Source organism: Zeus faber (genome assembly GCF_960531495.2).
Source record: "Zeus faber genome assembly, chromosome: 17".
Taxonomy (NCBI): domain Eukaryota; kingdom Metazoa; phylum Chordata; class Actinopteri; order Zeiformes; family Zeidae; genus Zeus; species Zeus faber.
In genome coordinates this window covers 17,245,777-17,262,929 of record NC_137204.1, presented here as the reverse complement: position 1 = coordinate 17,262,929, position 17,153 = coordinate 17,245,777, and the positions used below count along the sequence as shown (strand labels likewise).

Below are 17,153 nucleotides of genomic sequence, written 5' to 3'. Positions count from 1 at the left end.
AAGATAAAAAACAAAAAATAGCAGACCTTTTCATGACACATGTCTTGTCTTTCTCTTTTACTCTCTCCCTAACTAAAATTGCTCAGGCTTGACAAATCTCCTCTCCAGCCATTTCCTTCAAACCAACAGCACCCCTGCTTCCTCCATCTGCAGGAGTGCAGGCTCGTTCCTGCAGCCATGACAGGCAGACAGTGTTTATTACCTCCAGGAAACTCATTCTGTCTGTAAAAAGGCCTGACCCTGCACTTCAGATGGCTATAAATAAGACGTGGCATCCACAGATCCACCCTGCCATCCTGCCATCCTGCCATCCCTGTACCTGCCATTGCACAGCCCATTGGTTCTTTAAATGTGGGGCAAACCTCTACGACAGACAATTCTCTATTTCTTCTAGTACGTATAATACTGATTTGTAACCCCCTACTCCGCTGCGTAGCATTTTGTGCGTGCCTCTATCAATGAAAACTCGATAGTGACATTACACAGGGGAGAAAATTGGTTTAATGGTCGAAAATAAGCACGTGCACACAGACACCTCCATCGGTTCGCCTTGATTGCATTTGTTCGTGTTCCCTTACACACAATACATAGGACCTGATGTTTAAATGCATCGCGCTGATGATAAGGGGCTACACGAAGAAGCCCGGTCCAGCCAAACAACTTCCACACTTGTCTCCCCCTCAGGCAGTGCCATCATGAACCTCCATAAACCAGATCCAAATGGCTAAATTGGCTGCGAAGCTGCGACAACCAACAAGCCCCAGCGCGAGTGTTTTACTGAGGTTACATTGGTCTTTACTGCCAATACACATTCATGCCCTTCAACATATTTCTTTAATCATCTCCAAACCGCCTTACATGCAAAATCATATTCTGATCATCCGCATAAAGAACCAGGAACCCTTTTAAGGTGAGGCGTCGGAGCCGTTCAGTCTCTGGTAATCCCTCGTGGAATACTAATGCACCACAAGTGGTGATCCACTACAGCTCAAAAGCTGCGGCTTGGCAACAGATCTTCCACTTCCACAGCGCTCCCTCCATTTCCACACAAGTGCCTTCCACTTCTCCCCTATTCTCCAAATAACAGAAACAAGATCACAGTGCAACGTGCAATATTGATGTATTTACCTTAACATGCCCTTCTTTGGCCTCCCCGTACTGCACATGCTTCCTAAGGTGATTGCAGATGGCTCGGAGGCTTGGGTGTACCTCCATACAGAAGTTACATTTAAAGCCTATGGGTGTTTTATTTACAGGGTTCTCCTGTTCAGAGAAACAAAACAGGAATGGTTATGAATAACAGCTTCACATTTGACCTCACTGTATATCTGTTATTAAAATTCAATCTTGGCAGCAAGATTGCGAGATGATTCATTCGGCTTATTTTTTTCTCCTTTCATTTATCGCCACACCATTTCTCAGGCAAAATTTGACGAAAACCCCCGTCTTAAACAACCTTACCTCAGACGTGATCTCCGGTGCTTCTGCGGCCTTCTGTTTGCTGAGCTCTCTCCGCCTTTCATGCTTTGTGGCCCACTTCTGGAAATCCTCGTTGTGGTTCATCAGATGCTTCGCCAGGACTGGCAGGTCCAGAAACCTCAGCTCACAGTGAGAACACTGATACAAGTCCGAACCGTCCTCGCCGAGATCCGTTGAAACCGCGAAATCCCTCTTTAGGTCATTGTTGTGGTAGTCATTGTAGTGCATAGACAGCAGATCAACCGTGCTGAAGGATAACCGGAAGCATTTAAGACACTTGAATGGCAGCCAGTCATTCTCGATCTTCTTGTCGGGCTCTGGTTGGACATCATCCGCTTCCTGGTCTTCCTCCGACGCTGCCATGCCAGTGAGCTTCTCGGGCTCTTTGGCGTACATCACAGTGAAGTAGCGGCCGAGCTTACTAGCATGCTGCTTCTTGGGGAAGACTCCTGGGTGGCGTTTAATGTAGTGCGAGACGATGCTCTTCCTGCTGAAGGCCTGGAAAGCGCAGAGGGAACACTTTCTCCTCTCCACGGCCAACCGCAGGTCTTCATTCATCTCCGAACATTCCCGTTCTGACGGGGAGGGTGCCATCACTTTGGAGGGCTTCTCGTTCAGCATCTTCGAAGCAGCCAAACAGTGGGTGTAATAGGCGTCAATGTCATGACGCTTCTGGTAGTGTGCCGCAAGACCCTTGCGTATTGGATTTGTGTATGGACAGAGAGCACATTTAAAGACATTGTTTTTGCCTTCCGGCTGAGCCCGGACATTGTTATGCTTTATACGGTAATGCCGCGCAATGCCTTTCCTGGTCGAGCAAAAGTATTTGCAGAGCTGACATTTAAACATAGCGTGTTTGTCCGTCTTATTAGTGGGAAACTTGGCGGGACCAAGGTCATATTTATTGACATCCTGTACCTCAGGTGTACTGGATATATTGCTGGCACTGCATTCAGCCACTGGCTCTGTTTCTTTGTTTGAGGAGAGTTTTGTGAGAGAAGGAGTGAACATATTTGTTGCTGGTTGATTGTGGTATTTTTCATAATGGATTTTAAGTTTCTCCAGTGTCCCATGTGTATAGGGGCACATTTTGCATCTATATGCACCATAGCCCTGCCTTTGAGTTTTGCACTTCTCCTCATCATTTACGTCGTTGATCTGCTCAATGTCATCTGCAAAATCCTCTGCAGTGACTTTTACTAATGGATGCCTTTTCTGGTAGTGAGTGAGCACCCCATGGATGCGAGAGTTCACGTATGGACAGTGACGGCACTTATAAACAGAACTGGGGTTGATGTCAGCCTCCTGTGCAAAATCTGCAGCTTTTACCTTCATGCCCGGGTGTTTCTTTCCATAGTGGGTAAGGAGACCATGGAGACTGTTATATTCTGACAGACATACAGTACACTGGTAAGGGTTGTTTGAGATAGAGAGACGTGGGTGCGAAGGATGAAGATTGCTTTCTTGAGGAGTGGAAACTAAGACCAATGCCCCATCATCGTCAGACTGCCCAGTGAAAGGTGCATGTTCTTTAGACATGGACTGGTGGAGCTTACCAGGCATTCTATTCCCTTTGATGATATCCAAAATCACAGATTCATCTCCTTTGATGGCCCAAGGGTGAACTGCTTGGTAGTGATTGGTGATATCCCAAATGGAACAGGCCTCAAAGGCGCAGTCTCTGCATTGGTAGTGTTTGGTGTCAAAGGTTCCCCCTTGGTGTGTAGTCTCTGGCCCTGCCCAAAGCTTGCTGGCCATGTATGTATAATCGACATTGTGCTCAGGATGGCGTCTTTGGTAATGCAGCAGCAGGCCTTGGGGTTCAGCATGGGAGTAAATGCACCACTCGCAGTGGTAGCCAGCTTCCAGAATGCCATCTTGGTATGCCCAGTGTAATATAGTCATGGCTGTGGCCTTCACAGTTGGGTGCTCTTTCTTGAGATGTTTCTTTAAGGCATATACATAAGGTGATGTGTAGGTACAGTGTCTGCACTTAAGTGACCGGAGAGCTGTGGAAGTCTCCGGGTCCGCAGGGGCTTGTGCCATGACGGACGAGCCGTTGCCCGACTGAACCATCTGAGCATGCTCGCGCTGGCTCCGAACAACCGCAGTATGACGACGCACAAGATCTGCATTGGCCTTCGTGTCTCTGTGCTTTTTCTGGTAGTGAATGAGCACTCCTTTCACAGTACGGTTGCCGTAATCACAGTGTTGACAAAAGAAAAGCATCTCAGCTTCACCTTTGTCTCCACTTCCAGTTTTATCGCTTGAGTTACTCGACACATCATATCCATTGTTATGAAGCTGCTTTAAGAACTGCTTGGGAGTTGCAATGTTCAAATCATCAATTAACTTAATTAATCCAGAGGTAGGGGCACCTTGTTTGATATATTTTGCCGTCACCTTTATTTCTGGGTGTCTCTTCTGATAATGGACCAGCACACCCACAACAGATCTGTTGCTGTACACACAGTGTTTGCAATAGTATATTTCTTCATCGGGCCCATACACTGTAGCACTTGATGACTTTGGAGTTGTGGCAAGGTTAAACGAAGAGTTGGCAGCAGGTTCCGATCCGTCCACCGAAATGATTTTCATGGTTTTCTGTATACGGAAATAAGAGGCCTTCTGTTCCGGGTGTTTCTTTTGATAGTGGACTAAAACAGAGTGCATGTTGGGGCTAGCAAATGAGCACACATCGCAGTCATAGACCACAACGTTACCGCCAATGCCATCTTTCAGACTCTCGTTGTCAACGCTGGGCTCCGGGGTCTTGGAGGCCGTTTTGGGCGTGGGGCTTGAGGAGGACCTTGGGGAACACGTGGCGGTGGAGGTGAAATTCTTCGGACCAGAGTTTAGTATTTCGCGCAGCGTCTGAGACTCTCCAGTCTTGTGGGATTGCTCGACTACATAACTGGAGAAGATCATGGCGTTGTTGATTTTAACTGTGGGATGCATTCTTTGGTAATGTGGCATTAGGCTTCTAACATTCGGACTGGTGTATGAACAGAAGCGACACATGTAAACGAGATTTGGCTGGTTAAAGTTGAGGACGTTGCTCGCCTCAGGATGGTGTTCCATGTAGTGTTGGTGTAGATCATTGTAATTTGTGTATTCAACGTAGCACTCTAAACAGCGGAAGACGGCACTCTGGTCTTCAGGGTCCAGGATGTACTTAAAACTAAACTTGATATACGGGTGCATTCTCTGGTAGTGGGTGCTGACACTACGGGCTGACTTGTTATGGTAATCACAGTGTTTACAGTAAAAACGGACGGTTCCCGGCTCTTCTGAATATTCAGCATTTTCCTGGAAATTGTCTGTACTCTCTTGGTTGCAATGGTCTTGGAGCTCATTGGGATCTGAAGATATATTTTCACTATCATCTGAGAGAGTGAGTAAAATGGGAATATTCCTCGGTTTGGACTTGGGGTTGCTTTTCCTCTTACCTATTCTGCCAATCTCATTAAATAGGGTGGATTCTTGTGCATTAATTTGATGTATGTTGTACGTGAAAACAGGATTTTTACTTCCGTGGTTTCTAATATAACTTTCTCCTTCTTCTTCCTCGTCCATTTCATCCAGATTTATTATCATATCCTGCTGACTTTGGCTGATCTTGCTTTGAAGATTGCTGGCAATTTCGTCAATTCGGGTCCTCTTCTTCACTGAGGACAAATCTAGGGGCAAGTCATTGATGGACTTTCGTGCTCTTTTCCCTGTTATTGAGCGTTTTTTGGTGGAGAGTCCTAGAATGGGAGTCTGGGTTTTTTGTAAAAAGATGGGAGCGCATTCAACTTCAGTGTCTGGCTGATCAGCAAAGGTGCCCTCAAAGACAGTGTTCTGTGGGTCATCACAGTACGAGTGCTTATGCTGCTGATGAACCCTAAGGCCTTTCAGTGTGGTGGTAGAGAAACTGCAGAGTGTGCACCGGTGAGGATGCTGCTGGTCATTCGTTAGCCCGGTGGACTTTCTTCCATTGACTTTGGAAACTACATTCCCCCCGTTAACTGGCTCTGCAGTAGTGTTATTCTGTGGTTCTGGACTGTCACTTGTGAGGTCCATGGTTTCCAAGTCTGCAGAACTGTGGCTCTGTTTGTGTGTCCCTAGCTTAAGAGCGCTGGTGCAAATAAATGGGCATTCATCACATTTATACACAGTGGTTTTACCAGAAAGGTGGATGTTTTCAATATGGCGGGAAATGCTCCGCCTGTGCATGGTGAGGAAGGAACAGAAGGGGCATTGGAATCGGTTCATGTACTTTCTGAATGGTATCCCTTTAGTCTCCAGTAATTTGTTATCCTCGTCAGTCAAAAGCTGCTTCGCGTCGGCTGACAGGGTCCCAGTGTAATTAGGATCATCTATGTCGCCCAATTCTTCATCTTCATCCTCCAAGCTGCTCCTAGAGTCTTCTTCATTCAACAAGCCGGCATCCACCTCAGCGATAGTATCGGGACCATCAGACACGTCAAAACTCTTCGACGCAGCGGAGGTACTTGTACAGTTAGGCGTTACATCATTGAGTTGTGAACATTGCGACAAAGTTACATTCCTGTCTGGCTTGCCAACGGTGTTTTCTGGCGTCACCCTCACTACGGACGCCTCCTTAGCGCTCACATCACTGACAGCGATGTTCGTCCTAGCGGGGCTCCTGGGAGGGGATGGAGAGTCGGGTTTGGACGAGCTTGCGCTTGCCCCACCTGCAAGCTCCTCGGCGGAGGATACTATCTTCACCTTGTCACTATGCTCCTTCACCACGTGATTCGTCCAGCTGTCTTTCTCGTCGGTCTGATAGACACACCATTCGCAGGCAAACGTTCCTTGAAGCAGCCCGTCGGCGGGATCGGATTCCCCCCTGGCCTCGGTGTACTTGGAAATACCTTCGGCGTCTTCCGAGGGAACTTTATTGTGATTCATAATTTGGTGCTTGAGTATCCTTGCCTTACGTGGAGATTTGTATGTGCAATATCGGCAGGAATACAGCTTTGAATGGTCGTTGTTCCTTATGACGGAGTAGCTAAGATGATTGGATGTCTTGCAGGAGCTATTGGGCTCTGCATCTTCCTCGGCGACATCGTGCACCTTTTTGGTATGGTTGTTCAAGAAGGATTTTGATCTGAAGTACCGTACACAGAACTTGCACTGGTAAAATGGGAGGAGGGACTCGGCTGTCTCACTTTGTTTGGGACTGTTGTTGGAGGTGGGGCCTAAAAATGAATGTAATAATTAACTTATCACCAACATCCTTTAAATATTATTGAACCATAAACTCTTAATATATAGTATGTATATATAATAATATGTACATATAATCATTTGATATATAGAATAGTATAAGTAGAAAAATAGCAAAAGCCTTTTGCAATCAACAAAGATTAGCTCGATGCAACAAAGAATATTACTGGGAAATAATATGACATTCGTACTCATTCCGGCTTTAGAGGGCGAGAAATCCTTTTCGCTTTTGTCGTCAAATTCCTCCTCTTCTTCCTCATCCCCGTTCAGCGATTTGGATTCATCCGCATCGGCGGGCTGCAGGAAAGCGGTGTGCACCTCCTGGATGTGGGCCTTCAAGTCGCCGTACGATTCGGCGCGGAAGTCGCAGCCGTCGCACTGCAGCACCTCCATCGCTAAGGAGAGGGAGCGGTCCCTGTAAAATCAGGGAAACCTACGGAGGGGCGGGGAAAAAAAAGAAAAGGTTTTACGAGACGGCATATTCTCACATCTACGAGTCGAACTGAATATTTGCGCGGTTCCCTATGGCTGAAAAATACAGAAGCCACACAATATAGAGTGATCCAGGGACTCAAATAGACATCACAAAGAAAGACCTTGACCAATAAGAGCCACCGGAAAACACCGCCCCTGAATAGCGTTTAGATCGTATGCATGCATTAGACCGTATTTGCAACAACAGGAACAAGCATATCGACGCAATTCAACCGACCATGTGATCTGTAAACTGATCGCAGAAAGGGGAGGGGGGCGTCTGAAAACTGTCAAAATGGTTCACGCAGGGGGCTCGCGCTCCAGTGTCACCCGCAAACTCAAAGCACAGCATTTTTGTTCACCTCTCCTTCTACACGCATCTTTTTTTGGTCTGGTTGTGTGCATACTGCATCTCCGGAACCTTTTATAATCACACGTAGGAACAAGACAAGACAGCAGGCTTACTCCTGTGACACACAAAAGAAGTTCACCGGTGGATCAATATGAATGAGAAATAGCTGCGTGAATACAAACTCCTTTCAGCAGAGCCTCGCGCATTTTAATCTCGGCGCGCGGGTGGAACGACCGCACGGCCCTCAAGCAGGCGTTGAAGAGAGCAGTACTTCTGAACTTGAAACATTATTGAATTATTATTCGTACCAAAACAAAGTTATAACTTCCAGATCAAGATCAACAAAATGACCACAAAAAAAGTATCCGCTTCATCCCACCGCGATAAAAAAATACAATTTGTTTTGCAATTCCATGTAATTAATGACATTCAAAGCTCAACTCGGGTCTGATAAGGAGGGCTACACGGTGTGATAAAAGAGGAACAGATCCTGCATATCCTGCAGTTGTACTGGATGCTAAGATTTTCTTTTTTTGTGCGTAGAATCACTCAAAGAACAATGAGCCTGAGGCGGATTAGTTGTTGGTTTGTCCCATTTGCGTTACCTTGGGATAAGCAACAGCTGGAGAGCCCGCTCAACAGACCAGTATTTCATATCGGACTTTTCTGTCAGATTGTATTAACTGCTCTCAAAGGAGATTGGATGAAATAGACAGAGACATGGGGCCCTGATCTTTTGAGGTATTCCATGGCTTCAGCCTGGTGAGAAACACACACAATCATGATATGACCATGTTTATTATATTTCTCTGTTTGTGAGATATAGAATATGCCGCTCTGTTCGGTTGCCCGTTTAGATTATCCTCCCTATAATATATCGTTTAGGCATCGGAATACCAAACAGTTTCGGCGTGGTAGGCGTATGAACCTATGGTTTCTGCCAAACCAGATCGTGACGAACAGGTCTGGTGAAAAAGTTATTGGGGAGACGTGCTTTGTACACAAGGTATTTACGCTGGAGTGATATAAATGTAAATATGTTCATACAAATACAGCAGCCATTACATGGATGCGTGGATATCAAAGATAGAGAAAGCAGATGCTGTAGGAAATGACTCGGACAAAAAGGCAGCACAGTCTCCTCATCAAGTGGATTTTTTCCACTTGTCCACACTCCTTTGTGTGCTGACACAGCATGACACTTTATTTAAATGCAACTCATTAGCATTCAAAATGGTCACGGCTTGATGAGCACTTACAGGGGAGGGTTACAGAGACGTTACCCAAACCTGAGAACTACTCTCCAAAACATCTCTTTTCTCTTTTTGCCAAAAGTGGTCATCATCGCACGCCTTTTATTTTTTCGGGGGAAAAAAACGCAGTAATATTAATATGGTTTCAAAGGGGATTAAAGACTCATACTAGAAGCAGGGTCCTTTGTGCACGCTTCCCACAATCGTTCGACCTGAACAAAAGCCCCCTGCAACATAATATTCAGCCATCATTCCGTCTATCTTGTTTTGTTTTTTTTCCCCCTTCCGACCAGACACCACGGTGTTTACTTTGTGTCACTTAAAGAAAGTCCAATTTTGCCGATAAAGGCGGTTGCCATAGCTATCATTTATAGGGATCTTAAATCAATAGCCGTAATCATGCCCAGTGAATAGGTTGATCGGCCGATTTAAATATGTCCATTCGTACCCCCAACGATTTTTGAGTTTCGGCATTCAAAAAGCCCCCGCAAGAATAAAAATAATAAATAAAAGTCAACTTTTATTTATAAGGAAAGTTGGTGTCTTTAAAATCAAACACCTTCAGCACCAACCATAACTGGAAACCGAGCGCTATAAACATCAGTACTATTAGCAATTAAGATATCATAATAAGATCGTAATAAGAAGAAAGACAATAGTGGTGAAGGGCATCAATAAAACTATTTGTGGTAACTGATGCACACAGAAGGCTAAGTTGTGTATCCGCTTATTGAAATCATATTGGTATTCCTGAAACAACATCATTTGGTCACATTTCCGTTGCTTAATGATGACGTTGGGTAATAATTTAGTCTGACACAGCTAGATGAAGTCGATCCTATCCTGCTATGGAGGAAGTACCGAAGCCGCCCCCAGCACCAGATCCACGCTCCCTGCACAGTGGATGCATGCCAGTGTGTCCCCGAGCAGCCAGGGGCTCCATTGTCCCCCAGCGTCGGGTTTCAGCCTCAACAAGGGGCCCCACCCTGCTTCATCTCACTTTATCGCCGCTGTGAACAAAGTTGCATTCTAATGCCAATTTCCTTGACACGGATACCAAGGGAATCTTTCGGAGTGGTCGATGAGGGGAAAAGGATAGAAGAAAAAAAAGAAAAAAAGCCACCTCCTACACAACCACCATATGTCTTTTAGGAGGCTCCCTTCGACCGGCGTCCCTGAGCTGTGCCCGGTTAATGGGCGAGATTGCGCGGCCGCTTTTCATCTCGCTCAGCCGGGGCTCTGACAGACAACCAGTGAGCTGCTCAGATCCTCCTCTGAGCTGAGCTTCAAGGGCAGCCATTTTAGGAGCTGCCTATGTGCGCTTAGGTGTTCAGCCAGCACACAACATGGACCCACAGATCTGATCCTCTTCCTCGCAGGCAGGCGGCCCTGTCACTGGAGAGCTGCAGACGGAAATCTATCTGCCAGATGTACTGCACCCAAGCCCTCTGCCCACACAGCTCAGCAGAAAACACCTCGCACTTCTGCCAGCCTGACTTTGCCGAGTCCTTTCATTTTTTTTTCTGGGGGGACATTATCCCTCGGGCCAAAGTACAGAGAAACGCCGAAAGCTCTCTTCAAGGAGAAAGAATTAAAAAAATAAATAAAATAAAAAAGGTCCGAGTGTGCACCTTGGCTGTACCGAATCCTCTCCGAGAAGCAGAAATGAAACAAAGACTATTTTAGGAACCGTCCCCCCCTAAGTTCCACCAAGAGTTCTAAAAATTGCTAAAGCACGCCAGACCTTCCCGGAAGCTCGGCTGGAGCGGCAGACGAGGACAGTTTTGTGGGGATATAAACAGAAAGGATGAGCAGGTCCCCCCACCCCCGGAACGAGGGGAAAGGGGGGGGGGGGGGGACGAGAACCTGTCCGACCCAGGAGGCCTGCGACGGCAAGTGACAGAGGACAAAGCCATCGGACTGGGCTCCCCAGATTCCAAAGTCTACTGACATTTGTTAATCACCAACCGGTCTCTCTGCATCAGCGAGCTCTGCCAGCAGTCACACCCTCTACTCAAACTGGCCGACAGCAGCTGCTCCGTCTGAAAGAGGGCCTTTGAATAAGCCAGCATTAAGCTGATTAGAAGTACAGAGGTTTTGCCCTCAACTGTTGGTTAGTTCCACCATCTCATGCTGCCGGGGAGAGGAGAGCCACAGGGATCGGTTACATTATACACCGGCGTCATAGCCGCGGATGCATCATCCGACAAACAAGACGGGGCAAGCGCCCTGTCAACCGGTGGAAACCTCAATAATTAATAAACCCGCCGATTCAAAGAGGGAAATCTGACTGCGACGCGAGCCGGGGCCGCTGAAAAACCGTTGCCGAAGATTCCACATAAGAAAAGGACATTGAGGCGGAGAATCATTCCACTTCTCATTTTAAAGTAGGTTCACCCCCAGGCACTGCTATAATTCCGGATAGGAATTCATTTCACCAATATCGTTCTTTGGAACATTCCAAATAACGAGTCTTTTTCCTGTTGCAATACAGTAACGGTGCGATTATTCATTTTGTAGACACAGAGGCACTGCTTCCAGTAATTGACTCATTTGTTGTTTCCTTTACAGGAAAATCCAACGTAACATAAATAAAAAAAAAAACAACCTCACCAAGGCAAGGCAACCGCGCCACATCCCGCCGCCATCAAGTTTGCGGTATGGCGCCGTTTCCACGAGCGCAAGTTCACCGCTTGCAATCAATCCCAGATACAAGTAAATACGGCGCGACACCTCAACCCGAGGCGGTCGCCTTGAGTTCCCCGTTCAAGGTTTATTTTTATTTTTTTACGTATGTCGCGTCAACAAAACAACAACGCGTCCCTCACGCGAGAATACTCCTCAGGAAGGACAGAAAAGTCACAGGGGAGTGGCAGACAGCAGAGAAAGCTCCCATTGTTCCGCAGAGGTAGGAAATAGGTTGCGCCACAGGTTCGAGCAGAATTTTGGCCTCCAACACAAACAGAAGGTGGAGAAGCTGGAGATCAGGTTGGTTGCTCCCGCCGCACTCTGCCACTTCCTCATTGAGCGCAACACTGAAGGACCTGACACACCGGCTCGGCGCCTTGTGTTGTGATGAGTTTGTTATTTACAATAGACTTAGATATCTATTGCCCAATGGTGGAACCAAGATAACACTGTTGGCTGCAATAAAGCAATGGAGAGGACTACGGTTTAGGGACTTTTTGGAGGACATGGATATACATTTTTATTCACTTTTGATCTCAGTAACAAAGCAAAGGCATGTTTTGTTTTTTTTACCAAACAAGATCTTTGTGAGCAAGCACAATTTGGGGTTTTTTTGCTTTGTTTTTGGTGCAGCAAAATCTTATCCCGCTCTGTATTCACTGACGTTTTTTGCTTTTTTTTTATTAATGTGTAACACACATCGCGCGCGCGAACGCACACACACACGTACACGCACACACACACACACACACACACACACACACACACACACACACACACACACACACACACACACACACAAACACACACACACAAACACACAAACACACACACACACACACACACACACACACACACACACACACACACACACACACACACACACACACAGCTTCTTCACACTGCAAACGTATGTGCATTAAGCCTCACCGGCCTAATATCTAGAGAAAATAATGACATTTAACTGAAATATGAATGGTGGTTTGTTGTTGATCCGTTCATTTGCATTTGCACTCTCCGTTTATCTGTTGATCCAACCTTTTTTTCCGCCCATTTTCCATTTTAGCCTCGAGGTAAAATGCACTGTGTACAGGGGTGGTCCCGTCGGGGGAAAAAAGCAGAGATTTCAGAGACACGGCCACCGAACTCTACGACTCAATGACTCAACGTGACTCAGTGATCCGACGATTTCACAGATTTAGATCTTGGAAGAGAGGATCGGACCTGTGACTTCAACGGTTCAAACAGAACTTCGGCTTGTGCACAGAAAGTCCCTTGTAACTGTTTGGTAACATTCAGTCTGTCAGCACATTGTGTCAATGAATCACACTGCCCACATAACTTCACATTACTTAACACCAACGTACTTCTCCAATGATGCTTCAAGTAGCTTTAAAGCTTTTTTATTTTTTGAGGATCATTTTTAAGTCTTAAGTTTTTTTAAGTTTTTTTATCAAAATCTAAATTTTTTTTTTTTTAATGTTTACTAGGTTTATTTTTCCATCATAAATTGCAAGCTCTTGTTCTGCATAGGGGGCCTCCAATTGCAAAAGTGACAAGAGGAGCTTAATCCACGGTGCATTTAAAACTAGAGACACTGGATTTAATGCCCGATTATTATTTTGGGACGGATTCGCGTCCGAAGCGAACAGACCGAATGACCACCAAGTCTTTCCCAACACTACGCGGATACACAGTTCACCCAAAGAAAAATTGGGAAAGACGTCGATAGTTGCTGAGATGGTCCATTTTTTTTCTGCAGAGAGCTTACTGAGCAACTTATTGGCATTCAAATAGTCTCGTTCAAACGCTTTTCCCAATCATGGAACGGAAATGCATGGGGACTGCCCTGGACGGTCCGTTTGGTATTTTGTTGCAATGGATGGGTTTCTCTTCAACCCCAACATTCAACAAAATTCTAAAAAAAAAAATGTTCTGTTATGATGACACTGTCCAGATGGTGCAAATGTGTTTTCGGCCCCTCCAGCTGCACCGGCAACCTTGAGAGTGTGTAAACCAGAAACCTGTCTATCGATAATGCAGCGGTGGTAATGGTGGGTTGGCTCTTACTAAACGTGAGCTGGACCTTTCTCATTCACTGATTTGCAAAGTCTGCAAATTGCCTCATTGCCATCTTCTGGGGCGCACTGCCCAGTACTCGACAGAACATAAGTGAAGTCAAAAATGTCATTTGTTTGTTTTATTTAATCAGAAATGAATACTCGATTTCTGAAATAAAGCAAAAAAAAAAAAGTTGAAATGTCCTTTTATTGACAATGGTGTTCAAATAAAATATATATAATGCATATAGTTTTAAAGTGCAAAATCGCTGGGGGGAGTGACTGTGGGTTTGTAGAAAATAAAAAATGTAAAATGCGATATTTTCAAATGCCATCATTGTGATATAATTTTCGTAGATATAGCGCTGGTGGGTCAGTGGAGAAACTTAAAAGACCATTTTAATATCGCTGCCCACCTCAATCAACCACAAGCGACTAGAATCCCAAGACAAAAAAAGCAGGACAGGCATTACATTACATCTTGCAAAGTCCTTCGGCAAATATTGGTCAAATTACTAAGTGTTTTTTATAAGCAGAAGTTTGCTTGTTGAGTTTCCAGTTTGCTCGGCTCTAATCCAGAAAGTTAATATTCTATTCTAAGTAGTCTCTCCGTGGCAGGCGAACAGTGACTATAATCCAAAGTGTGTTTCATAATGAGGCCAGCTCACCAACCAGCTATTTGGCCCCATTCAATGCTCACATTATCACCAACATATGATACAGATTTGCCTCACCTCAAGCTTATCTACTTAAAGAGATGGGGTGGATACACGTGTCTGGTATTTTAAATTCAAACAATAAAAAGAAAGAGAGCTTGACGTCCACCCTCCAGACAAACAGTTTTCGGAATTCACAAATCAGCTGGACCGCTTCCAAACGGCGTCGCACCAACGAGAGCTAAGCGACAAAATCAACAACGCATGCAAATCGTTACCCCTTCCCCGAGAGCCGTTCCTGAGGAGGAGCTCGGACGGGAACCTTTTTTTTCCCCCCTGCGATTTTATCCGGTCTGGATTCCGTTCATTTCAAATAATTTCACAAACTTATAACACAGGGAGTTTGCTAAGGGTCAGTTATATAGTAATAGAATAGTTATGGATATATGTTAGTTATGTAGAGAGTGGGATTCAGAGCCATCTACTGTAGTGGACGGTATGCAGTACACATATCATCTAAATACTGTACGTCATGCTCTAAATGCAATAAAGTGAAAATAAATGCTGGGTATGGATAGGTAAAGAGTTTAACCGCTTTCCGGTGTCATTATATAATTCCGACCTTATGAAATTTGGAACCATCATTGACATCATCATCATCATCAAATTCCGTTCATAACGCTGTCGAGAAAACCTTGCCCAGAAACCTCTTCGACCAAGGTGATTTGAACACCATCCACTCGTACTATTCATGGAAAAACTTGAAATGACCTGCCAGTCCGTGCAACACCGCAGCTCTTAATGCGCCAACATGCACGCGGAAAACATCTGTCTGGAAGTCCATCAGTAAAAAAAAAAAAATTGGGGGGGGGGGGGGGGGGATTTCTCTATTGAACATTTACACCGTTATTTCTCAAGTTTGAGCAGAGAAAAACCTCAACGATAGAGGTGTCCTCAGTCCAACCGTTTATAGTGTTCTTGCTTCTGATAAACTGCCCTTCCCAAAAGATAAGATGCTTTAGATTGCAAATGGAGACAGAAGAAGGCCTCTGCGGAGTGGGTGGCAGCGGCCGCCGGGTCCGAGTGCCGTGAGCGGTGCTATTTTTCGTTAAGATTTGGATATTCTTGTTTGCATGGACAATCACAGGCTTACAGATGTTTACGCAGCCGGTGCCAAAAACCTGTGTCCTTTGCAACTTCTTTAACAGAGAGAATAAATAAATAAATAAATAAATAAATAGATAGATAGATAGATAGATAGATAGATAGATAGATAGATAGATAGATAGATAGATAGATCAACCAACCAATCAATCATCAATCAATCAACCAATCAATCAGTTAAAATAGAGTGTTGACATTGATTGTTATAGGTCAAATGATTAAATGAACAGAAAGGGCATTGAGAGAAGGATAATTATTGACACCCTGTGTTATTTGGTAGCACAGCTTTGGAATTGCACTCAGACGCTTCCTGTAACCACTGATCACACTCTGCTCCAGTTCCCTCCGAGACGAAGGGTGTTCCCTCCCAACTGCTGCTGTCAGATCTCCAAACAGGTGTTCGGCGGGATTTCGACCGGACCGGACCACCGCGATCAGCTTTTTTTCTGATTCCATGACGCTAACGCACAGATTCAAGCCACCCCGGTACCGGCCACAGTGCAACCCTCCGAAAACATCGCTGAACACCAACCCCCCTCCTCTATGCTTTATGGTTGGGACACGGTCCTCTGTGGAAGCCTTTCACTGAGTTGGCACTTGGACGGCGCGAAAAACCTCCGTACCTTGTGTCCGGAGCGATCACCTTGAACCTGTGTTGCAGTTGTCGCCACCATTCCAACAATCCCTGGCCGCGTCTTTGTTCAACTTTTGCCGCCGCCGGTCCACGTTTCCATTACCGTCTGCACACTGACATCGACGACATCACGGAATTAGAATGACTTTAATGGATTTACGTCAAAGACACGTCAGCCTTCACATGAAAATCCACTCGTTTAATCAGTATTGCCGCTTTTGTATTAAAATGTGAATAATAAAAGTGAGCTCAGTGACATCAAAATAATGGGAGAAAATCAAATTGTTTCGTTTTTTTTTCTCTTAATAACGGCAGAAATGATAGCGTCAGAAATATCATGACATATATCTTAAAATGGATTTTGCTGGTCTAAGATTCAAGATTCAAGATTCAACACCATGCCCAAATGAGGAAAAAAACAAAAAAAACAATTACTGTTTTTATTTGTTTTTCATGTCAGGGCTAAAGAGAAAAAAAAAGGAAAAATATAGAAATATTGATAGCCACACTCATAACCACACACTCCAACAGTCAATAACAAAAAAACGCAGTACTTCTATGGACCGATTGCTCCAGAATACAGTATTCTGATTCATTCAAAATAATACAAAATAAAATGTTAATAAAAAAAAGAATACGGTATTCTAACGTCTAACTTTGCTTTAGAAGTAGATGAATAGTGGCTTGTGGTGCATCAAGATGCAAGATCTAACAATGCCAAAGGGATTACTACTTAAAAGTAAAGAAACAAAAAATGAACTATTTTCATTTCAGATCAGGAATGGTCCATTTCAACGCCAACATCAGTCTCCGGTTCGAAGCATTGGTTTTGTAGACTTTCAGCTTACATTCTATTTGGCCCAGAATAAAACACTATCTGTGTGTGCTATGGAAAACAAGAAAACACTTATGGTTAAATGTCAACACTGTGCTCCAGTAGAATTATTATATTTATATATATATTTTTTTTACATCAGTAACATCCCATAATATGTAAAAAGTTTCAAAAAAAGATCTACAAGATTCCAAGATTCTACAAAATTAAATGTCTGACCAAGCTGATCTTTATACGCCAAGACTATCATTATTATTATAATTATTTATTTATTTATTTTTTTTTTATTATTATTATTATCATTCATTTTTTTATTATCTAAT

At 44.6% G+C, this 17,153-nt stretch overlaps 1 protein-coding gene across 1 annotated transcript in view; it reads right to left on the bottom strand.

Moving 5' to 3' along the window:
• znf462 (zinc finger protein 462) overlaps positions 1-17,153 on the bottom strand; it is a 43,804-nt gene that overhangs the window by 16,224 nt on the left and 10,427 nt on the right. Inside the window, exons 2-4 of the mRNA XM_080017626.1 lie at positions 6,906-7,147; positions 1,462-6,686; positions 1,129-1,263 (exon numbers count right to left, since the gene is read on the bottom strand). Of these exons, the coding sequence (XP_079873752.1) occupies positions 1,129-1,263; positions 1,462-6,686; positions 6,906-7,107 (5,562 nt within the window). The 5' untranslated portion in view covers positions 7,108-7,147. The remainder of the gene's footprint in view (positions 1-1,128; positions 1,264-1,461; positions 6,687-6,905; positions 7,148-17,153) is intronic.